The following is a 25331-nucleotide window of genomic DNA, read 5'->3' as shown; positions in this document are numbered from 1 at the left end:
AATTCATGATTAGAGAGCCATGACCAAACATTACAAGCATTTCTCGAGCGGAGTCGCCGTTGTTTTTCTTTATAGACTAATCAAGATTTCATGCATTTTTAAAAAGATTTTATTAGGACGTATGCCGGGATCCTCTTTTATTCAGCTCCTGGCTATACTAGCTCTAGTTGGGTAAGCATAGAGGGAGGAAGACATAGTCTTCTTACTTCAGTCCATATTCATCATACACTGTACGGAGAGAAGAGGCAGTGGAACTGATGCACGAAATAGGCCATTGTAAGATCGTCAACCTCGTAAGATTTAGCTAATGAAACTCGCATAAATAACTGTCCTTCGAGTCAATATTAAAAAAAGAATACAAATCAAGCGCAGTAAAATTTTAATGAGTTTGATTTTACATCTCCGCAAAACGTTGTAGGCTGGCATTCTGAGATACAAATGATTTAAAAAGAACTTACATGAGGGAAATATATAGGTATTCTAATTGTGTTGCCATTGTTGTCTGTTACAATAATCACAGTTCTCTTCCGGCAACAGTCAGTGCTACATAAAAAAGAGGGTTTTTTTACTTTAGAGAGTACTGACTGAAATCGTGAAACTGATAACTTAACCTGTAATTCTGTGTCTTACTGACAGTACCAAATGATTTAACCAAAAGGGTCAAAATGTTAAATATGATTTTCCGGAAATGCCCATGAGATAACCACTGTGTAACTGCACCATTTCAGTGAACCTACACTATGTTTTAGGCGTGGTGATACCTTGAGTGTTGCATGTATATATAGTTTTTTTCTCGTTTACATGTATCTTTTCTCGGGTTGTACGTGTAAATGTCTCTTATTTTACTAGTATCGTTTCTCATCGATCAGAGGTCACCACAGCCTTCGTTGATAGAGAGGGTTTGAATATACCGAACCAACTGTCAAATCTTATTCATTGTTGAATGAAATACATTTAAATTCCCCAAAGCTTGTTTCATTCTTATAAGCATTGGAACTAACCTGACTTTTCCAGTGATAGGCCTAATAACCTGACCTGGACTATACTCTTCTGTCCAGACCGTAGATATGGTGTGGTCATCAACATCAATGATGCTCAGTCCAGACTCTCTATCCTGGGCACTGAACAATACCGTCCAGTTACCTAACTTGAAAATGTAGTCATTAAAATCATACTAGAATAAAAGGACATGCGATGTTTTAGTTTTGATGAGACGTTTGTTATTTGGCTAACACGGCAACACGTACATGTACAAAAAAAGTACAGCGGAGAATTTTGTGGTGACATTGTGCTTGTATTGAACATTTCAATACTAATACATTGTACATGCTTTTGTTCTATTACATTTTTCATGACAGCTCTTAGTCATTGCACAATGGAGATGTACACAATGATAACGTTTATTTCAGTTTAAACTCGATCCCGCAATTTGGTGATGCAAATATATGTTGGAAAGGATTGTATAATGGCTAACTACAGGTCCTAGCGTATATAGTATATGTTTTATGACGGATGGTACTCTGCTACACTATATATTACGTGTCAATTTAAACTCAACATGAATTGCTTAAAATTATTTAAAAAAAAACATATCTAACGATCATATATGTAGATGCTCTCTTGAAAACCTATCTCGAAAGATTTTCATGTCCAATCTTTGTGTTTATAAAAATAAGGTAATGGTACCTCTTCCACACGAATGTTTCTTCACATGTTTCTGACACGTCGTTACAAAGTTAAGGAAAAGCAGTTCTGGTGGGTTGCCGTCGTGGATTTTAGGTTCTTCACGGATTACAATAAACTTTGTAAACTTTTTTGAGTTTCCTATATCATCAGCTATAGACACGTTCACCTTTCTGTAAGAAAAAAATGTTATAATTTGCTTGTTTTTTGTTCGTTTGTTTGTTTTGTTTTGTTTTTTGTTTTTTTTTTTCTCGTGTTATTTTACTCATGTACTGTCTTGTTTTGACTATGTGAAAACCGCTCGTTAGATTGGTGTGAAGCTATTCGACAACTTTATCTTGCTGTGAAGCCATTAATAGAACGCACCTCCGTCTAATTCCTGGTGTAGTTTCTATATGTGTATACCCTTTTTAAATGATATGTGTACACCTTTTCATAAATGAAGGGAAAAAAAACTCACATTTGTATAAGTATTCTATTATTTATTTACAACCATAAAAAAGGGCACTTATAACAAGTAACAAACAATGAAACAAATAGCAACAGAACAATAACAAATATGACAGAAGCAATCACATTCAATAGTCTATGGTGTCTTCTGATCAGCCGCGAAACTCTGGAACAATGGAGACACTAGAGCACTACTGTAAAAGTCTGTATAACCTGGGAATGCGAATGGAGGCTTATACCCATACATAAACGGGTTAAAGACTGGTGGATGTTGATGGAAGCTTGAGTAACCTGGTAGTGGCTGTGTTGTTAGATCTAATACTGGTCGTCTCCCAACTCCAACAAACTTAGACATGTCAAGAGTACCGCATTGATCACCGTTCTTAATCTGACGTTTTTCTTTCATTCTGCGATTCTGGAACCACCACTTGATTTGAGTTTGGCTGAGTTTGAGTCGCTTGGAAAGTACTGGTCGGTCTTCAATCTGTAGGTATTTGTTGGAACTGTAGTACATCTCCAGTTGAACTAGTTGGGAATTAGTGAAAATTGTTCTGTTTTTCTTCTTGGGTATGGGTGAGTCGTCGTCGGAGTTGTTGGAATCAAATGAGATGATACTGCTATCATCGGAAGCAGTTGATCGTTTCCTCTTTCGTTGTTGTTCATTTACTGGTTGAAAGCTAAGCTCAATATGATGAGTTTTATATATCGACTGCTGGGAGTCTGAGTTTCTGCTACTCTTAGCGAGTTCTTCAATGCTGAACGACATCTTGGTAATTGGTTTCTGGATTTCCATTTCAGTATATATAGAAATGAACAGTAAGGAAGACACTTTGGCAATGAGCAACTAATTTCGAGTCCGTTTATATATACTGCTCAATGAGTATTCATCTGACACAATATGATCATTGTTGATCATCGCTATCAAAACACATCGGACATCTATCACACGAGTTCTACAAATATGACATCGAAATAGGTAATTTAATCACCTGTGTATTGCAAATACGACACATGCTTGTGTATGTTAATCACCTGTGTCCTACAACTCTGACATTAGCTTGGGTATGTTAATCACCTGTGACTGTTCTTTGACATTAGCTTGGATAATTATGTTAATCACCTTTCAACTGCCATTTCGATCACAATTACTAAATGTTCATTTCTAGTTCTTATTTAATTTTTTAGACATAAAAACATATAAATAAATGTAAATTCATCATTCATTGGAAATTAGAGATTGAATATTAATTTTACTGCCCTATATATTCACAAATTATAAATTGTTTTTTTTTATTTTTTAATTTTCTTACTAAATATCAATTTTGATTTCTTTATTTTAAGAGGCTGTCTCTGAGAAAACCATGAAAAAACTATTTTGTTCTTCCGAAAGTCATTTTTGAATTGACTTAAAATTCATATTGGGGATGGAAGGTAGTCAGTTAAGATTCCCAAAATGCACATCATTCTAGTTAACTATTTTTTTTTCATATTGCATGCTCCTTTTCATGGTAAAATTGGGATCACTTTCATTGTCGAAATTGTCGAATTATGAAAGTGTTAGATGAGTAGTTACAAAAAAGATATAATTTTTTAATTGAAAAAAAAATTAAAACGGATATGGCCAATTTTATAATCTATTTTGTAGGAAGAGTAAAAAATCTATGAAACGATGAATATTGAAATACTTGTGAATTTACTCAGACTAAGATGGTTATGAAATAAATCAATTAGTAATTTAGATTTCCATAAAATGTCATCATACTTTAGGTCTCCTTTTCCGTTAAGTGGCTCAAAACATCTCGAAAATACACTTACACAAGGCACATTAGCCTATCCAAATATGAATTGGAAGAAAATTTGACAGGAAGCTAGTCAATCTAGGTTTGTTAGTGTGTAGTGGCTTAGAAATTTTCAAATGGAGATCATTTTAAGATAACCATAAAAATCAAAATGAAGATAAAAAGCAAGTTACAAATACCGCCATTTTTGTATATCTAAAAAAGTTAGTCCTAAATTCATGACAGAATGCCAATCACTATTCGAGGAAAATGAAATCGGTCTACTTCGGTAGCAATTGCGCCTTTGTAGATGTTATGATACATTCATCGTTTAAATGACCTCTGAAAATTAATATTTTAGAATTTTGCACTGGTATGAACCATAGCACAAGTTAAAATCTGACCAAATACCTCTCTAATCCCGGTCTGGCATTATCATCTACTGTTATTGTAATAAGACCCGACTGAGATTGCCTCTGATAAAGTGTAAATCTTCTTACTGAAACTCTCGCATTCAGCATCTATAAAGTGAAAGACACTCGGATGAATCTGTCATTGCATCATCTATTTATTACCAAACAATTTATTGCACGAGGTAGAAAGTTATTACAGCCAACTTACTTTAAAACTTCATACTAATAACAAGTCTTTTGGTCAATAGCCCTAGGAAAACCAAAATGCAGATAACTTCAGCTTTATTCATAAATGGATACTGCATACTGTGTGGAAATATTCATCTATTTCATGTATTTAAAGTTCAACAACCACTTATAAATAAAAACTTGAGAAAACAACTCAAAACAGCGAAGGACTAATAAACTTAACCATGAAACCACAATCACAAAGAAGTTTTTTTGATATTATATCTAAGGTATCATTTAAAATTAATATTACCTTATATTCTTTTCGACAAAAATGTGAAAGCAAACAAAAAACAAAAAAAACCAAAAAAAAACAGAGCAAAACGCAACGGTTCGAAACAAAAAAAAAACATTTAGATACAGATGAGATTAGTTCTAACCTCTCAGGGGAACTGTCAGAAGAGACGGCTCTAGGACAGTTCTGAAAGTATCATGACAGATTTAGAACAGTTCTCGGACAGTTCTACAGCCAGCTCTTCTGACAGTTTTGCTAGCAGAACCGGCTCTACGAGAACAGTTCATATGGCAGAGTCAGCTCTACGAGAACAAGTCTACTAGTATATCCGGCTCTGCTAGAACTGTCCGACGAGAACTGTTCTAAATCTGTGTGGGTAGAACTGAGAACAAACCTACTAGTATATCCGGTTCTGCTAGAACTGTCCGACGAGAACTGTTCTAAATCTGTATGGGTAGAACTGTTCTTCTGACAGGTCTAGGAGTTTTTTAGAAGTTAGAAAGCAGAGGACGCTTACCATGCCGGTGCACCTGATCCATGCACCCAGTTTTTGTTGAAGTCCCGAGTTGCTCATTTACTTTTGTTACTTTGTATGTATTATTTTGGTTATTCTATGTTCTTTGATGTGTATGTCTGTTTTCCATGTCTGGTCTTCGTCCCTGGATTACATTCTTTTGATTTCCGTTAGAATCTTGGTTCCCTTGATTACTCTTTGAAATGATCTCATCTGTATCCACACCTTTGATAAAGAATGTTGCAATTTGGTCTCACATTAAGACATGATTGTATTTCCTTTTAAATGTTAAAAGTAGACTGTGTACTTTTGAGATCTTGAAAATAAATCCCATGTTCATACATCCCTAGATTACGCAATAATTTTGATCTTTTTAAACATTAGACTAAAGGAAATAGCACGCCCATACAAACTTCTTACATAGTTATCAACTTTGACAGATATGTTGTATTTACGCAGATGGTTGTCTAAGTTTCTAACTGTGAACCTATACATAAATTTCCCACCAGGAACAGGCATTTCTATTGAAGAAAAAAAAACACATTTAATAAGATATTGATTTTTTTAGAGATATACAAAAGAAAATTCATTGTTGGTGTAATTGATTGACGATTTGTATTTCTGAAATGTCAACAGTGCTCACTATACATTACTAGTTGTTCGTTTGATCTATTTTTGATCCCAGAACGAATACCAATCAGTCATGTTCCTTGATACATGTACCTCTTCAGATTTAGTGCCTTCTTTGTATACTTTAATAAATTATTATGATTGAACGTGATTTGGTGGATAAAAATAGTAAAATTGTGTTTGTTTTTTATTTTTTTTTTTCAGTAAGATAGATGTATAAAAGAATTAGTACATGAAGGATGCGGTGTGTTTTAGTCTTATACTGTACATTCTCTGGTTATAAGAGGTGTAAAAACAGGGAGACCTTTATTCGATCGACTACTCTTGGCTATGAGAGAATTTTGATGTACTGCAGGAATTGCAAAAAAAATAATAATAAAAGTTTAATGAATTGATTGAATTCTTGAATCATTAGCATGCAGTACAAACTTATTTTAGTGAATAAAATAGGTATTTATATTCAAGACTTATTAAAACTCCCATACATCAACTTGGGGTACAAAAAAAATGGAATACCATAACACGAAGAAACTAAAAAAAAAATAAATAAATAAATAAAAAAACACCCGCATTACCAAGCAACACGAACCCGACTAATACGAGGGTAAAAACAGGGTGCTGTAGAAGGGTCAAGAGTTCCTTGCTTTTTTTGTAAAGACGCCTGCCATACTACTCGTTTAGAGTCGTGTCCAGTAAAAGAGGAAGAACTTTCGTACTACCACTGGAAGCAGGGGGTTTAATGTGTTATAAAAACTGGTGTTACAAATCATTTCCATCGAAAATATCGGATTGAAGTCAGGACCGTTACGATTTTTTTCATCTTTCCGGTCTTAGCATTAATATTGCAATTTGTGACATTTATTTTTTTACCTTTCCATTTGGAGGCCGCTTGTCAGATTAAAAACTAATGCCACAGTCGTGTCAATCAAGTTATGGAACCGTAGAATCAACGAAGTGACGACATATACCTATGAGCAACAAAATCCTACTCTTGAAAGTATTCAACTAAATCATCATTTACAAAGTACCTCTGCTGGTTTCGTGGACATCCGCAGTCATCATGAGTCGAGAAATCGCACTAGACACGGAGGCCTGTTTCAAGTGAAAGAGTGTACGCATTACATTACAAAACAGGTATTGAAAAATGTAAACAGTCAATTGCAAATTTCATTTTTTGTCAGGATCACGAGAAATGAATATTGAGTTGCACTTTCAATGATCTTCACTAGCCAGGCCTAACGCAGGTTGTATGGCAGTCGAAAGTCCGCGCTTAGTCATGACTTGACTGTAATGTTCGGGCTAATTCATCATGAAAATTGAATCGTATTTGTGAATTATTAGTGAAGTTTGTTCTTACCTATATTGGATATTTTTTATAAAAAAATATATACATAACTATATAAATACTGTCAAGTAATGTAACCTCTCTAACATTGTGAAAATTCTCCATTTGCTACTTACAGTTGTATCAACATGTGATGTAACATCCACTTTTGTTGTAAAGACTGATTCTGAAGACTGAGAGGTAGTGCCATTATACGAACTAACAACCCGGAGAAGAAAAGAGAAACAAAAGGTAAAGACGACTTTACCATCTGAACTCGCACCCATTTTACCAAGTTACAACAAATTGCACCCTCGTGTTATATCCTTGAATATGATGTCACCGTTATCAGTGTTATTGAGAGCTCTAATCATCCTCATAATCAGTCCAAACTTGATACGCCAGATAAAATAGCTGTATTTATTTAAGTAAATAACGCACATTCTCTTTTTGTTGTTTTGTTTTTTTTTTTTAAACTAAAGTCCGTCTGTGAAATACACCAAAAGAACCTATGCCGTTTAATATTGGTGTCTCTACTTGCTGTGGAACATTGGTGTCTCTTTACTTGCCAAATAGAACATTTAGAGTTCAAATTTCATCCTGTGACGCCACGAAGTTGTGTTATACACGTATGTACTCATTATGTAGCTTTTGCTTTGACCTTACATAGAGTAATCAAGGGATTCCGAACCGGAAATCAAAAGAATGTAATCCACTGACAAAGACCAGATTGGGAAAACAGATACACACAACAAAGACCATAAAATAACCAAAATAATACGTACAAAGAAACAAAAGTAAATGAGCCATTCGGATTCCACTAAAAATGGGAGCAACAGCGCATTATCACGACGCCAATCTAAATTGTGCATAATTTCTGCGTGGACAAACATAACTGCGACTGTATTTGTTTATTTATACCGGTAATTAAAACAATGATAATTTTTTATTTTAACGTCAAAATGCTCTGGGGAGTCTCGGGAAACCGGAACGTTTACTTTGAAAAAAAATGATCACAATGTGTAATTAAGTTGTGAAGTGTGCAATTGAAAGAAAATGTTCTTAGCAATAAAAGTATAATTTTCGGTAGTATTAGGCGCTAAAATCAAACATAAAAGTGGAAATGCTAATTTTATCAAAGTCTAGGTAATGTAGTCTCTTAAGTTCGTTACATTTGTTTAATAAGGAATATTTTAAGAAGATGTGTCGTCAAGGAAATCTCAATCTAACGTTAAAATAACCATAAATATCAGAGGGGAAAATAAAAAAGACGTAACAATGGCACATGTTGTAAACAAACGAAGATAAATAATTAATCAATCGCTTATACCAATATGAATTTGTCTTTGGAGAAAAATCTGTCATCAGAATGGCTGGAATAAAAATGTGAAAAAAATATGTCGAGACAGATGCTTCAAACATTGGAAACACGTCGTTTCATTATGAATATTTAATGATAATTAATCTTAACATCACAACTATACTATTCTTGTATAGCCCTGAGCCATGTACAAACAAGCGATTCTTAAGACAAGTAAATTATTAAATATGGTGTAATATAAATACCAACTATACTAGCAACAGAATATTGTGGCTATTACAACCCGTTGAGGGCCTCTTTAAAATATCAATCGCCTGGATCAATGGAGAAATCATGACGTTCTGTTACCTGTGTAAACCAGTTTATAGGTAAAGCGCTTTAAAGTCAAGTGAGTGTTTTACATCTTTTAAGTTTATCTTCTTCGATAAATTTATCTTAAATTGAACTTACGATGGCGGAAGAGCAGGTGTAAAACTGTGATAAACATTGAATTAGAATGTCCGAGGAACAGGTCGCTGGAGCCACAGCTCTTCCAGAGTGCGGAACGGAAATGGACAAAAGTTTCAAAGATGCACTAGGACGACTTGATAATATGCAACTCGATGCTGATTTCAATATTGATGATGAAGCAGGAGATGATTCTCAAGACACCGAGTCTGTAGGAGACAGTTCCGTGCAGAGTGAAGGAAGTGGAGACCAAAAACATGGAACAAAACATATAACATCGAACGGTGAAAGCAAACTAACAGAAAAGAATGCTAAAACTGGGAAAGTTCCGAAAGAACAAAAGACTTCTGTTTTTTCTAAGTTGAAAAAATTGACTAAATTCGATAAGCCGAAAAAGAGTGTTCCCACCACTACATTGGAATCTAATAAGACTAAATTGTCGGATGTGAAAGTTGACAGATTGCCACAATTGTTTATATGTAAATACCTTGGTAAAAGGACTGTGAAAGGTGTTTATGGCTTGCACTATGTTCGTAAACCGGTAGACGAACTAGTTGGTAAGGTAAAGAAAACATTGTTAAAGAATGAACCTGTCGAATTGCCTCTAGTCTATGTTGTGGTTTCTAATAAAGGGATCGATATCCGAGAACATAAAAACAATAGAATTAAAGATGGAGTGACATACGGAAATATCCCTATTGATTTCATTTCTTATGGAGTTCAGGATATGAAGTTCTGGAAAGTTTTTACTTTTATTGTTGTAAGTGAACTGTCATCTAGGACTAAGAAGATGGAATGCCATGCTTATTTGTGTGATTCTGACGCAAACGCAAGAAAAATGGCCCTGTCACTTGGTGCTGCCTTTGAACTTTACAAGGGCAAGTTGGTTCAGGACGGAAAAGCACATAACTTTCAGGTAGAGCTGAGACCACCGGATGAATTAGCAGAGGCTTTCACTGAAGACAAAGAAGAGGAGGATTGCTGATTCAATGTTCAAAGAGTTTTAAATTTTTAGTTTCGCATTTCCCCCATAAAATTATGCATTGACTTTTCAATGTATACTTTGCATTTTTATACTTCTATTAGTTTTTTTGTGAATATTTCAGGTAATTTTTAAGTTGTACACACCTTAGATTATTGTTAATGTTTAAATGATATGCATAATACTTATATTTTAATAAAACATTCAAATACAAATGTGATTTGAATAACATAAAATGATATCATGAATTAATCTATGATCAAAGCGTAATCAAGGGAACCAAGCCCGATTCTAGCGGAAATCAAAAGACTGTAATCTATGGACAAAGACCAGACATGGAAAACAGACAAACACAATAAAGAAAATAAAGTAACAAAAATAATACAAAGTAACAAAAGTAAATAAGCAACTCGATGAGCAATGATTTATAGCCCAAGCCACTATTTTCCTGTCGTATTTTTTTACTTCGATTTTGATTTATTACATACCATTTGCAGTAGGTCAAAATTTAAAACCCCTCTGCCCTAAAACTCCGAAGTTTCACCGCAGCTACAATAATATAGATCCTTTGACATACTTGTCGATACTAAAGTTGGCTCCCTATTTCAATAGTTTTGCTACTTGTATAGTGTATATAATTTATTTTTTGGACCTTGTTCTTCATTAGTATTTGATTTCAATACTGCAGATGAGAGTTTTCTTGAAACACGTGTACTGCATACTGAAAGCAATATTTAAATAACTGGTATTTTTATTGTACCACACAGTATATCTTTCACATAACAAGGGGGAAAATAAAACTAATAGAAATTAAGACTTTTTCTGTTTCTTTTGTAGTGTCAGAACAATGATTTTTTTTTCATTTTGTTCCGTTATCTGACAGTCGTTTAAATTCAGTTTCATAATTCATATTTGGACGACACGAAAGGAACACTTTAAACTTCGTTACTGTTATCATTTGATAAGTTTCCGAATAACACCCGTTACATATCATAGTCTAGTTTTAAATAGACTTTAAAACGTATAACCGTGTTATTTTGTACTTAAAAATTTGTTAAGTGATAAATTGTATCTTGTTTTATGATAACATAATCTTAACATACCTATTTACGGGTAGTATTTGCTCGAATTCATGATCGCAGTGACGACAAATTGTAACCGTATTTACTACGAGTATAGGTTTTTTGGCATCATTTAGGGACCACACCTGAATATTCGAAGGTTGGCTAATAAAAGGAACACTAAAGTCTTGCTGTGGCAGGAAATTTTTATATTTATTGGAACACTGTTTAAATTAAACAAACAGTGGTGGATGTAGTGGTCACTGTGGGTCCAGAAATTCTGAATGGGGAAGGGGGCTGACTAGCCTACAATGAAGTGGTTTCTATTTTTTTTTCTATACAATCACCAAACTTTTTCGTGCATAAAGGATCCGTCTATAATTGGCAATGCATTCTATGCATTTTGTCAAAATATACAGTACATGTATTACATATTTAACACCAATCCACTACGTCAGACAACCATCTAGTACATCATCTAACAGTTGTCCATTTTCTGCAATCGTTTATTTTAAATATATGGAGAATCATGAGGGAAAAAGGCATGGTCAACGTGTATTCATTTTACTGTATACTCAAAGTTCAGTCTGTATCATACTTGGGGTGTCTAATATAACCATTTCAAAAATGTACACGTAATTGGAAATACACAATACAAACTATGACTGACTTATTATTACATTCATGTTTTAAAAGTCTCTGTGACCCTATTAGTTTATTATTTACATTTTGCTGCGTGGGTGATCAACCTTATTAATACTAAAATCAGTGAACCGTCAAATATGTAACTACTATTTAAACATAATAATGATTTACAGTATTTATGGAGGCACCTTGAGGTACAACATACGTTAGTCCTCTTTATATCTCAAGAAATTCTGAGGGGGCTCGCCAGCTAGTCGAAGGCAGGGGTTCCAGTGATTTTCAGTTTTTTCGTACCCCGCCGCACGCTGTTGCGAGGAACTATGTGATATCATCCAAAAAGTTGTGTATCCGTCCGTTCCCCGATGGTTGCAGTATAATGAAACTTTTTTCAGTTGCTCATATTGATGGAAGAAAGTTCCCTTTAATTTTACTCTTGATTTTGAACATGTAGACTAATTTTTTGAATTACGGGATTTTTCCTGATGCGTTTTTTTTTCTGTTTTCGCTCTCTAACTGAAAACCGCTCTCTGCAAATGCCATGAAACTTTAGGATATTCTATGTATCCATGATCATACTAGGCTCCCTTTCGTTTCCATTAAAATCAGATTTTCCATTTTATGGCACTTTTTTACAAAAGAACGGGGTGTTTTTGTCCGTTTTCGCGCTCTAACTGAAAACGCTTTCAGCAAATGCCGCCAAACTTGAGATATTATTTGTATTCATGGTCACAGACTGTCTAGCGTTTTATATAAGATTTCAAGTTTTCGATATTTGGCACTTTTCATAAAAGTATCAATGAAAATTGAAGGTAATTAATAAAATTGATACACATACAGGTTACAAATTAAAACATAATAGTCGGTCAGTGTGATATACTTACCATCACTATGTTTTAACCATCTATAAATTATAAAATTATTGAAAAGGTTTTGAAGCTCCAAGTATTAATGGCTTTGTAGGTCTAGCAAATATCGTCCTAAAATGAACAATATAGGGACTTAAAAACGCTAAATGTTTGGTATATCAACAGACGGGGTATGACGTTAAAGGTTGTCCTATTGCCTGGGACAAGTCACATGACCCTTCGTACAAGTAAAATTTATATTATATTTCAATTGCCCGAAGGACAACCAAATCTTAAGCAATTTTTTCAACATTCCTTTTCTAAAGGACAATCTAGATTTCTATTTGGGCAAGTAGAATTTTCATTTTCCCAATAACACAAGCTCTTTATTCACCATTACGTGGAAGGGTTCCATTAAAATGTTCTTTTTTTTCTATTAATAATCTACCTAACGTCTAGCCCCGTGCAGGTTCGGGTGTTAAAAGAATAGGCCTGCAGCAGCGCTAAGCTTGTCGTAAAAGGCGACTAATTAGTGCTCAGAACCCTAGCCGGGGGCTAGGACGCTCTGCCCACAGAACAACTGGGATGTGTGCCCTAGGTGGTGGAATGGGGTACCCCTGGCGTGTTACATGATGGGGTTGTCAGACTATAATACGGAAAACCTGACCGCAAACCATAGTGGTGCACCGTGTTGGGAAAGATGCAACGTTCCTCGCACGTTAAAGAACCCTACTGTGGTATTCTCCCGGAGTAGGAACCATAGGGCTCCGCCACAGGAGGCTATATTGCCCAACCCCACCCACCTCTCCCTATTTCCAGTGGCAATCAAAATTTGTCGACCCCATTGTCCTTGTGTCCCATCCCTTTTTCATTTCATCATTTCATGTTCAATTTGTCATCAATTTCATGTTCATCGTCTGAATATAGCTGAAATATTGCTGCTCGGACGTTAAACCCCAACAAAAATTAGTACTTGGCGTCCGGCGTCGTCGTAGTTAACTTTTTTTCAAAACTCTTCTTCTCTATTGGACCAATCAGAACCAAAGTCGGTATGAATAATTCTTAAGGTATTCTGCATGGAACAGATGTGGTGATTTTTATCCCGAGGCAAACACGACTGCCGTTACTAAAATAGAACATGGAGATTAGACAGCTCTATTTCGCATATATCTCCATAAGCGTTTCTTACTGGATAAAAGTGTTAAATTGTCGTTAAATCTGCAAATCTTTATTGGAGTTATTTTATTGCCTCTCAGGATGTTTCTTTGCTATTTTTGATGAAATAACTTTCAAAAAATATTAGAAACTACTAAACAAAATTCAATTCTGTTTAAAATCGGTTAACCCATGTTGGAGTTAATGCCCTTTTGGACGTATGGTTAACCCATGTGGGAGTTAATGCCCTTTTTGGACGTATCTGTTGTTGCTATTTTTGATGATAATGCTTTCAAAACATTTCTCCAAAGAAACAACTATACCGAGTTCAATGAATTTGTTGATATGTTGTTCCTAAAAGTCTCTCCTACACCAAATGAATGTTAGGATTTTATATCCACGAAAAAAAAAGAATTACAGCTTTTACAAAAATAATAATAATAAATAGAATGTAGTTTATGAAGCCAGATGAGCGATTCAGGCTCTTCAGAACACCAAATTATTCAACCATAATGTACTTATGGGCGGATATAGTGTGTCATCAGTCTCCACTGCGAGGAAAGATCCCGTATACCGGATTTGACAACATCTCGAGGGAGCACAGGACGCGTAGCCTACCGATACGGTTTGGCCATGCTCAAAATTTTGGTGTTTTGCTGACTTCCTTTTTGTTATGTGTGTGCTTTTTCGTATATTCTCTCTTTCTTCGCTTGGTATTCAAGTCGTCCCTTACACGACACAAGAAGTTCGCAAGAAAATATACTCACATATACAGTGTCTCCCAAATAGTCAATTCAGTCCTTTGTTTGGTTCTCAAAGAAATATTTGCTTAATTCAGTGTTGTATCTTATTTATTTATTTATGTATTCATTTTCTCTATCTAGAAATTGCATTGCTTGACCGAAATGGTGCCACAAATCAACGTCAAATGGCGAAACAGTAAATACACAGTGGAAGGGATACAACTATTTCAAATAACAAACAACAAACACAAAGCTTTATATACATATAATTCATTTGAGGATTTCGTCAAATAAAATACTTCATACAGGATATTATTTGCGGAAAAACATCACATGTTATCAGCAGCAAGGACAATTAACTGAGGAAATGAAGAATTCAGCTTTTAAAAATTAAACCAACTTGACCATTACGACCAATTACTTCAGCCTTGTTTATAAAAGCGTAGCATCTCTTTATTTCGTCAACAGTGTTAAATAAAAATGAATCAAGGAAACGCATCATATAAAAAAAACCAATTTAACTGCAGCCGTCATCCCACAGACCATTTTGGGGAAGACCACACGGGCATAATTGTAACAGTAAATTTAAAAAATCACTTAGTGAACGAACGCTTTACAGCACCATCTCTTGTCCATAAGAGTGCTTGGTAGTGATTGAACAAAGCTAAATTAGTCCATGAATAACTGTTTTTGTCTACATAGTAATCTCCTTTGTACCAGCGCATTTTCTTTCGACTACTAGAAAGAGTCTCTCTGCGCATGCGGTTTACTATATTTGGTAATCTTGAAAACGCAATTTTCTGTGGTAAAGGAATTTGATGGTATTCCACATTTCCAGTGTTTGGTCTTTGTGTCGGATACAACTGTGGCTTTTCTCTAGACTCTCTTGAACTTTTTACACCGGGTTGAGAGCGAGGAAGGTGTGGCAGCTGAGCATTTCCTACCACCGCCGCCATTTGGGTGTTACGTAAATTCCTGAAAAGAATAAAAAAATATAACTATGTGCACTAGCGTTAGTAGAGTTATTTGTTTTGTTTTGTTAATAAGATGTTGACATAAAATTTGTTACAGCTTCTTACTTATTCAAGAAATGATCGACGCAACGTATCTTTGTCGAACTTATCTATTCACGGAAAACTGAACAAATAGCAAAATTTTTGGGAGCAGGTCTACACTTTTTTGTCTTAATTTCTGTCTTTACATTCCACAAGACGATGTAATTCCAATTAGAATGGTGTTTCTAATAAGAGAAGGACGATACCTGTGCACAATGTTTATGAGTCACCTTTTTTTTTATCAAATTGAGTTTCTGTGCATTTGCTTTCAAAAACGTTATTTGGTGTGTTTGTATCTGATTTCTTGACTAAGTTGTGGATTCTTTGTGAGAACATTGTTCTGATTATTGAATCAGTTGATTATGATGGTAACTTTTTATATTGTAATGATGCAATAAAGAAACATTTAACGATAATATAACTTAAGTTATTTGTATATTTCCAAACTTATTTCACGCTAGATAGTGCATTTGCTCAAAAAGCACAAACAGAAAGCAATCTCAGCAACTATTTTCGAAGGAAGTTTTCCACTTAACACATAGTAAACATAAGCAATGCATTGAAGAGTAGTTTAGACATAAATGGTGAGCAGATGGTACATGTACGAGCTAACGTCTATCTAAACAGTTGCACACAAAGTGGTAATTGGACATTAAATGATAGCCCATGACACAGTAACAAACTTAACCAACACAAATAAAAATTATAAAAAGAGGGTTTGCGGTTCATTTCGGGATTGTCACGGCTAAAATCCAACAAATCTAAAAATAAAAGCAAACCATTGTGCAAGGTTTGAAAATAATCCCTTAACCTGTTCGCATGTCAACATCTAGAAATTACACCTTAGGTAGGTGGGGTAGATTTGGAGATGGAGGGATAACAAAGTTTCCATTTGCATGTCCCGAGGACTAAAACAAAATGAGATTGTACTGTAAACAGAGCTTGGTTTGTACATCATTGTACTAGAAAGTAAAAGACCCCTTCCAATCGGTTAGCAATAAATAATCATTAAACATCACTTAAGTTCACAACAGCATAACTCATTAACTACAAATAGTACTGCGCTATAAATTGTACTTGACGTGTATTTCATACGAAACATTATGCTAAAATTTAAAGATATATTAGTCAACATCGAGAAACCATCCTGAACGTACAGACGTAAGGACACACACAATACTTGTCAATTTGCAAGTATGCTTTGGGCATTAAGGAATAGTCTTTATTAATGTAAAAATTCATTTTAGAAACACACAGAGAAACGAAACAGTCCGATACTAGCCTATCACATAGAGACAGTTTATAGAAGTACATAGCAAATATCAGTTTGTGCATAATAAGTGAGTTCTGACAAAGCCAATAGAAAAAAATAGTCAAATAAGGACAATGATAGTAACGTGTTTTTTTTTTTTTTTTTTTTTTTGTTTTTGTTGTTTTGTTTTTGTTGTTTTTTGTTTTTGTTTTTGTTTGTTTGTTTGTTTTTTTTGTAAGGGGGGATTGTCTTTAGCTTATCATCATACAGAAAAAATATATGTTGAACTACATTTCAGACAAAAATGACAGACTTCTCAGGTGGCAATGGAAAACAGTACAAAGGGCAAACATCTAAATGGAAAAGCAGAGGTAGATTGGAACTAAGAAAAACTTAGACAAGACATGGGAATATCAAGAGCGTCAACTTTTTACAATCAATACTTTGGAACTTTTTATAACCTCGGCCGGTGTATTTGTGGTAGTCTATATACTATAATTTTTGCAATTTACACAAATAAGCTTTCTTATTTTTACAACGGACGTCTTTAAAGTATCACGGCGACATTCTGCTATATTGAAGACTTTAGTAACATTCCACTTTTTCACGTGATTATGGTTACATTTTTTTCAACTCTGCATGTCACTAGAAGATCGTGGCACCATTCCGCTTTAACTTCATGTATATGCCTTTAGAAAACCATGGCAAAATTCCGCTTAAAGTACATATAAGAAAACCCGTGTAACATTTCACCTTTTAAAAAGATGTCATGAAGGATACAGCACCAATCCACTTTTACTAGGAATGTTCCAAGAAAATCTTGGTTCCATATTGGTTTACCACAGAGAGTCTTGCGAAGTCTTCAGAAAATCATGATTCCTTTCCGCTTTTACAACATACTATTATACTATAAGAGGATTATTGTAATATTCTTGGAATGAAGACAAAAGTCAAAAACAGAGGAAAGTTGTGCATACAATATAAAACCATTAACTTCACAGACAATCTATGAAATAGATACTCTTAATAAAGATTTTCTACGATGGAACAATAACATATTGGGAAGGAAAAAGATAAACATTACATCTCACGTAACGATGTTATCCATATATGTCAAAACCTATCAAAATTGTGATACAGAAAAAAAGGTATTGGTCAAAGCAATGATTGATTGATTGAACTGTTGAAGTTTAACACCCACAAGCATAAGAGTCCTGCACTTCCAGGCGAGAACGTTTGACCAATCGAATAGGCCCTGCTATGCACTATACTTAATTCTTTACAGAATTTTGAAATGCTAGCACAGCTCAGAGAAGCTAAAACTCACTAAATGGGGACTCTATTCTGACACCAAAACAAAAAGCAGTCACTCTATCTCGAGTTTGCCACGTAGCAGTAACTAATATAGTATATAGTAATCCTTATATAAATCGACTGAGAGCATATTTCGTTAGAAATGATAACACATGCTGAGCATTTGTTTAACAAAGGATTTTGAAAGAGACAGCACTGTAAAAGTGTGTCGTCGACAGGGGTATGAGAACAATAAGTTGCGACATTGCTTAGTATATCCTGTCTAAATAAAAACTTCGTCTTAGTATTACATTTTGTTTGTATTTGCAGTGTATACACAAAAAAATGACGAAAATATCAACCAAACTAGACCCGGATATAAAAGATTTAAATCTAATTAGAGCGGAAATCGAATCAAACTTTACTTATTCATGTATGCATTGTAGTAAGACTACTTGTGGACGGGTCGATGGCGATATCAAGAATGCACTGCTAGTCGTAAATCCTTGCATAGTATATGTATATAGAATACTACATTTTTTTTTAAAAATAAATTAGAACAAAACTATTTTTTTAGGTCACGTTTACAATTCCATCTACAAACAAGTTCAGAGAACAACCTTACGAATACAGCAGAACGGTCTTACAAAGGCAGCCTGACAAGACCGCAATGTCACTTACAGGTGGAGGGCGACTAATCGTGTAAACAAAGGTAGAAGCAAAAGTAAAGTAAAGTTAAGGATTAACATAGAGATATCTCGCTGTAAGCCTTGTCATGAAGAAAAGCCAATAAAAAATAAACAACAAAAACCATCAACGCTCTAAACCTTTTCCCATAATCATGAATAAATCAAGGAAATACATATTATACGAAAGAAAGTTGAGAGAGATGAAACTGACCTGCTGTTTAACGAAGATTAAAAGCCTGAAGAAATCATGGAAAGAGCCCTAACAACTGTAAAAGGCATGAACTGGTATGACTGAAAAGCATGGAGGTGTCTGAATAACATATAAGAAGGAATGAAAATTGACCCAAAGAGCAGCGAATCCCAAGAAACCTTCGTGGAAACATTGAAATTGTTCAAACACTTGAATGTACGACTTTACTAGGACAAGCTTAAGAAATCTGATACACAATATGCAATTGTTTCATAAATCAAAGATGCGGTCTCTAAGCGGTGAATGCAGCATATAAATTATGGCTTACCTTCAAATGAATAAGGCCTTGTAAAATAATTACATACTTCATGCAAACCTTCAAGTACAGTACAAACCAAGGACATGACTGATAATAAATAAGGGGAAAGAACACAAAAACACTTAAAATGGTTAAAAGCGGTCATGATTTTTACCGAGATTATGAATAGAAGTGTTCCATATATGATTGTCTACATATCAAAAACGTCTCAAAACATTCTTAAACACAGCACGATTAAAAACCTTTTGAGAAAAATTGCATAATACATGTACACCAAGTCAACATATGCTATCTCATATCTCAAACAATATTATACTCACCAGTTCTAAAACAAATTTCGTTAAAATATTCCCTTTTATTTGTTATGAAATAATAAATTTAATCACTTGAACATATTAACTATTGTGTTAATACAAGATTAAATCGGCTCTGGAATAGGATTATCAATGGATTGAAATAAATCACAGTTCAACTTGTCGGTTTAAAACATAACGTAACAACAGGTTTGCGCCCTGTAATTAACTACATAAATTGATTATGTGCCATTTGAGATACGAACTGAAATAAGATACCTAACTCAGTAAAACAAGCCAAAAATATTTTTTTAACTATATAACGGTTCCAAACATTCTAATATAATCCTGCGCACTTTGAGATCGAACATTAGCATCGGACAATTACTCCGTTATATAAATGGATGTGGATGCAAACACACGAAAAAAGCAAACAAAAATAATGATCTTGTCTTGCTACCTGCAAGAAAAAAATACGGTAGGTAGGTAAGGAAATTGTTTTATTTTTCAAAAATCATTTTACACTGAAATAATAAGGAAACAATCAAGACTTTAACGGTACTTGCGCCAAAATTGCAATAAAATGTTTCACATATGCACGAAAATATGGTGGGTAGGGAAGCAAGAAACATAAATATTATTTCTTTTGGCCTAAGGAACCCCATTTTATTTCCTTCAGTTGGTAAAACAATAGCTGAAATAAATGATTATTCAATGAATTGTGTCAACCGTTAAAAGAAAAGTTATCGCTTCGCAGGGTGATTATCTTTGATCTATGTTGTTGTTATTAATGTTATAAACATTTAAGCAGTTTATGCCAAGTGATCATCGATTAAAGGTATTCATGGTCATAGATTTAAATCTCAAATATGTCTTTGTGTAAATACAATAGGAAATTGCATTTTCTAAATCACACATTGTACGAATCATGAATCAAGTGTAAACCGTGCTTTGGTTGAATTATATAGTTGTGTTTTGCTATGTTGTCCCACCTTCCTTCATATAAAGTTTCGTCAAAATCCATTGAACAGTTGAGGGGGAGTTGCACGTGTAGGATATCATGATTGACTGGACGGAATGCCTCTGTCTTTTTTATTTTTTTAGGTTTTAAAACAACTTATAAGTAAATTTAAGAAAGAAGCTAGATGTAGAGTGAGTTAACATGGATAGCAGTTAACAGATATTAGACATCTCTAATTGATGGTTTATGGAAACGGTTCAACCAACTACGTTTCATACTTTAAGTGGCATGAAATATTTCCTATTAGGTTTTCCTTTTGTTTCAATATTTCTTTTTTGTAATCGCTATGTTAACACACTGAAATACCACCACATTTACAAGTATAAAATCGATAGTAACTAAACTAAAGAAACGTATTGCACATTCTAATATCAAATAGACAGAGAAATATTCATTCTAAAACATTAATCTAAATGAGCATTGCAGAGCTGTAAATTCTCTTCAAAATCCCGTAAAACTACTGAGTAGATTGTCACAATGTAGTTACAATCCTCTAAAACTACTGAGTAGATTGTCACAATGTGGTTACAATCCTCTAAAACTACTGAGTAGATTGTAACAATGTGATTACAATCCTCTAAAACTACTGAGTGGATTGTAACAATGTGGTTACAATCCTCTAAATGCGCCTTTGCAGTCATTAGAAATATTTTGAAAACAGTTTTGGGACAGTTCAAAATTTCAACTTACATTTTCAAAACTGTAAAAGATACAAGTAAATGTACCCAACCATCTTCAGTTTTATGACTCTCAACTGCTCATTTGCTTTTGTTGCGTTGTTACGTGTTATTTAGGCCATTTCATGTTCTTTGTTATGCGTGTTTGTTTTCCCCATCTGGTCTTTGTCCCTGGATTACATTCTTTTGATTTCTGCTAGAATCTTGGCTTCCTTGATTACTCTCAACTGGATCAAAGCTGTAAGAAAACTCAATGCAGGAGTAGGTACTCTTATGAATAAAATGCTTCGTAGAGATCGAACCGTGAACATTTGACACAAGATAAGAATTTGACTAGTATCGGCGTGACCCCTTTATGGCCCTTAATTCCCAGTTGGTTCAAGTCACAACCTCTAAGACTTGTTTATGTCCCTTAATTCTTAATATTGGTCATAACGATTTTCCATTGTGTGGCTTTTATCTCGAAAATAGTTTAGATAAGAAAAAACCTTGCTTTATAATGAAGTTATAAATGATGATATTATCTAAATTTTGCTGTGTTGTTGTTGTTTTTGCTTTTAAGGGGTGCTTTCTTCTTTGTAAGTGTCAAATATGGCAATATACATATATATATATACATACATAAGTTCCGCCAAACCCTGGAACTGCAACCAAGATGTCTGATGTTCAGGCTCTGTACTTTTAAAAAGAAATTATCCTAAAGATCTCTTGAAAGAGAGGGTAAAGACAAGTTTACCCGTGTCTGTAATATCTACCTAATAAGGTACCATCTTATATCAGGAAGAGAGAATAACGAATCAGACCAAATATCATATTATTTAGCTTTCACGAACACAAAGCTACTCATTTTAATTAACTGGACATTAAGTTAAGAACCATAAAAACTTTCTGTACCTGTCCCAAACCAAGAACCAGTAGTCCAGTGGCTGGTGTTGTTCTTATGTTCATTGTTATTCGTTTTACGTTTTTTTACTCGATGGAATAGGTCTATTTTCGCCTTTTATGAATAGTGTCACTCCTTTTTGGGGCCTTTTACAGCTTGCTTTATGGCATGGGTTTTGCCAATCATTGAAGACCATTTAGTGACCTGTAGATTTTTAATTGTTCGTTGCTACGCTTTTGGTGTATTACTGTCTCATTGGCAATCAAACATATTCTATTTTATTATGTAAGATAACTGTTTAGTGAAAATTCCCAACTTTTTATCATAAAAAATATGGAGATGAGACCTTAACGAAGGGATTATTGCCATTTCATTTGATATGTTATACATTTCTGTCACAACTGCATGTCAGAGCACGTGAAAATCTGAAAGGTTAGTTTTTTTTTCCATGATTGTAATACACTTTACAGTACGATTTTTTTTTCAAGATGACTAGGTTTAGAGACAGGCATAAAACAGATTCAATGCTATATAGCGGGTAATTTTCGACGGGTGCTAATTGTGGCGTATTTTAGCGGTCTGTCTAAAAAACGCCAAAATATTGGCGTAAGCACTTAGTGGACCACTAAGCATCCGCTAAAATAAGAAACGCCAAAACTCTTCTTCGTATACCCTTTGCTTCAAAATCGCAAAATTTTACAACCACAAAACCATAAATAATTGTGTTTCCTTAGAAAATTATTTTTTACCATATTATATATACCGTTGCCAATAAGATAAAACTCGCCTTCAACAGCAGCGAATATACAAGTATACAAGTAGAGTTTAGAACAAACTGTTATTGTTATATCTAAAACAGGAGTGAACCCTCACTGAACCTAACATCCTTATGTTGCTATAAAGGCAGTCATTTCATTAAGTAGCGGTTTTAAACAGATTAACTATGTTGATTCAGTGGATGACAAGAATTTTCATCGGAAATGGACAACATTATGACAGATTAAATCTAGCATACATATAAAATTAAATATTCCTTCTCGAATCGCATTGAAATCGATTATATAATTTGAAAGTTATACAAATATAACATATACACGGTTGTATATGTTTCAAATTAACTGAATTAAAACGCCAATTCATATTCTTGTATATTTTAAATTGATGCAGTTGAAGATTTAATACTCACTTATATAAAATTTATGGAGTACTTACAGAGACTAACCGTTCACAAATAAATAATAAGTGAAGTATATCCTTCATTTTTTTTCATGTATACGGAACTCAAATAATGTAATCTACGGATACATGTATATAAAAACTAACAGGGCCGGATCCAGACACTTTGAAAAGGAGGGGTGTCAATCGAGGTTCCACTGAAAAGGGGGTACTAGAGTATTTTTGACATTTTCTGTCAATTTTATTAATGAAAATGACAAGTTTTACAATAAACAAGAGGCTCCCAGGAATCGCTCACCTGGTTAAATTTTTGCCTTACAAGGGCAATGCAAATGTAACTCTAACAAGGAGTTGTCCGACAATTTTGACTCCATTTGATCCATTGTAGACTTTTGTAAGCTTTATAATGATCATTTCAGCAATTGAAAGATATTGGCTAAACCTAACGGATTTGGAGATATATGCAAAAATCGGCTGTCTGACCCTTATGTTCTATTCTTAGTAACGGCGGCCATGTTTTTAACCGATCAAAAATCCAAACTGTCATTTTGTTAAGAATACCCTAAAAACATAAATACTAACTTTCATTGAATTCTGTATAGTAATTTCAGATGAGAAGATTTTTGAAAGTAATAACATTAAAAACAGCAAAAAAACGTCCAAAAAGGGCAATAACTCCAACATAGTTCAATAGATTTTCACCAAAATTTGACCACAGATAGATCTCATTATGCTGGATACTTTACTCCAGTCAGAATTTGGATTAACCAAACGGTTTTGGAGATATATGCAAAATTCAGCTGTCTGACTTAACGCATATTTCATGGACATTTGGTCTTCAATGTTTATGCAATATCCCTGTACCTGATGCCAAACCATGATATCGATTTAAAATAATGTTTGTAGGCCATTTATTGGTAAATATAAATAGTTTGTTAACAGAAATAATTTTAGTGGACTTAACAGCATAGAAAGCACTGCTTACCACCTCTAGGTACAATGACACATTCCTACCCCAACATACGAAAAAATTCACTATAACAATTAACAAATAAAGTATATATTCGTATTTAACAAAGATGATTCTATACAATTATGTCAGAATTTGGATTAACCTAACGGTTTTGGAGATATATGCAAAAATCAGCTGTTTGACCCATATGTTTTATTTTTAGTAGCGGTGGCCATGTTTTTTAACGAATTAAAAATCCAAACATTCATTTTGTGCAGGATATCCTAAGGAACAGTCATCTCAACTTTCATCCATATCTATTCTGCAGTTTCAGAGGATAAGGTGTTAGAAGAAATTGTTAACGACGACTACCGCCAAGTGGTGGCAATAGCTCAAATGGCCTACGGCCTGGTCAGCTAAAAAGGGGGTGCCAATCCCCTGTACCCCCTCTGGATCCGCCACTGAATTAAGAAACGAAATTGCTTAACATTTATGAATGAAAACAACGACAATGTACATGTAATTCTGTAACAAAAGTCGTTGTCGGCAATAGTTTACCAACATTTTACTTTTAAATGTCAGAATCAAATTTCCGAAAATAACTTCGGAAATAAAACATCATGTAGGAAAAAATATGATGTTAATATTACTAGCATTATCTCGATTCATATTAATCAAAGACACAAACATGATATCTATGGAGTAAAAAATAATGTTCAGTTATAAATTTTATTCCTGTTATCCCTCCCACATTAGGGAGCAGAATTCCGCAAAATCAATGAAAAATTTGGAATCTCCTACATGAAAATGAAAGATTTGTGGGTGTTTGAAAAATACTGAATAATTGAAAATGTTTACATCAAAAATCTGCTTTTATATAAAATCTCCCACATAAGACAGTGTGGAAGAATCTCCAGCATGAACTTGTCAAAATGTTAACATGTATATAATTTTACTAATAATGCTTACATTTTCTCGCTTCTCGTCATATAATAAGTCCCCATCATTTTGAATATGTATTTGTATATATTGTAATTGAACCTACTAATTGTTCAACATTAAGTTTTTATTATCTTC

The 25331-nt window shown here is 34.1% G+C and overlaps 4 protein-coding genes and 1 long non-coding RNA gene across 8 annotated transcripts in view; 2 read left to right on the top strand and 3 right to left on the bottom strand.

The window, feature by feature from the left end:
- The window catches only part of LOC148611756 (uncharacterized), a 14676-nt gene extending 7027 nt beyond the window's left edge, over positions 1-7649 (bottom strand). The window contains exons 1-7 of one of the 3 annotated variants that reach the window (XM_088592613.1): positions 7393-7649; positions 6960-7023; positions 5722-5822; positions 4323-4432; positions 1687-1856; positions 1002-1143; positions 459-543 (exon numbers count right to left, since the gene is read on the bottom strand). In XM_088592613.1, coding sequence (XP_088448739.1) covers positions 459-543; positions 1002-1143; positions 1687-1856; positions 4323-4432; positions 5722-5822; positions 6960-7023; positions 7393-7542 — 822 coding nt within the window. In that variant the 5' untranslated portion in view covers positions 7543-7649. The remainder of the gene's footprint in view (positions 1-458; positions 544-1001; positions 1144-1686; positions 1857-4322; positions 4433-5721; positions 5823-6959; positions 7024-7392) is intronic. The other 2 variants (XM_088592612.1, XM_088592614.1) reach the window with 2 other exon arrangements.
- LOC148611757 (uncharacterized) lies at positions 1878-4314 on the bottom strand. Its single transcript, XM_088592616.1, has one exon. The coding sequence runs from the start codon at positions 2924-2926 to the stop codon at positions 2270-2272; it is 657 nt and encodes a 218-aa protein (XP_088448742.1). The 5' UTR covers positions 2927-4314; the 3' UTR covers positions 1878-2269.
- Positions 7640-20401, top strand: LOC148611754 (uncharacterized). 2 transcript variants are annotated; one of them, XR_015924188.1, is made up of 3 exons: positions 7747-7884; positions 17060-17909; positions 18632-20401. It is a non-coding gene; the product is annotated as an uncharacterized LOC148611754 (long non-coding RNA). The 2 variants fall into 2 exon arrangements; XR_015924187.1 differs by lacking the exon at positions 18632-20401 and having other exon boundaries at positions 7640-7884; positions 17060-18622.
- On the top strand, positions 8883-10819 carry LOC148611755 (uncharacterized). The gene has a single exon (XM_088592615.1). It carries the CDS (start codon positions 9073-9075, stop codon positions 10006-10008), a length of 936 nt encoding a protein of 311 aa, XP_088448741.1. The 5' UTR covers positions 8883-9072; the 3' UTR covers positions 10009-10819.
- LOC148611753 (uncharacterized) lies at positions 14705-25331 on the bottom strand. Its single transcript, XM_088592617.1, has 2 exons — positions 25224-25331; positions 14705-15429 (listed from the first exon to the last, which is right to left on the bottom strand). The coding sequence occupies exons 1-2, from the start codon at positions 25259-25261 to the stop codon at positions 15048-15050; spliced, it is 420 nt and encodes a 139-aa protein (XP_088448743.1). The 5' UTR covers positions 25262-25331; the 3' UTR covers positions 14705-15047.

This window comes from Perna viridis, chromosome 7 (assembly GCF_037379345.1).
Source record: "Perna viridis isolate PV_CMFRI_1.1 ecotype Kerala chromosome 7, ASM3737934v1, whole genome shotgun sequence".
Taxonomy (NCBI): Eukaryota; Metazoa; Mollusca; class Bivalvia; order Mytilida; family Mytilidae; genus Perna; species Perna viridis.
Note: the sequence above shows the minus strand (reverse complement) of the source record. Positions and strands in the feature narration are given on the sequence as shown.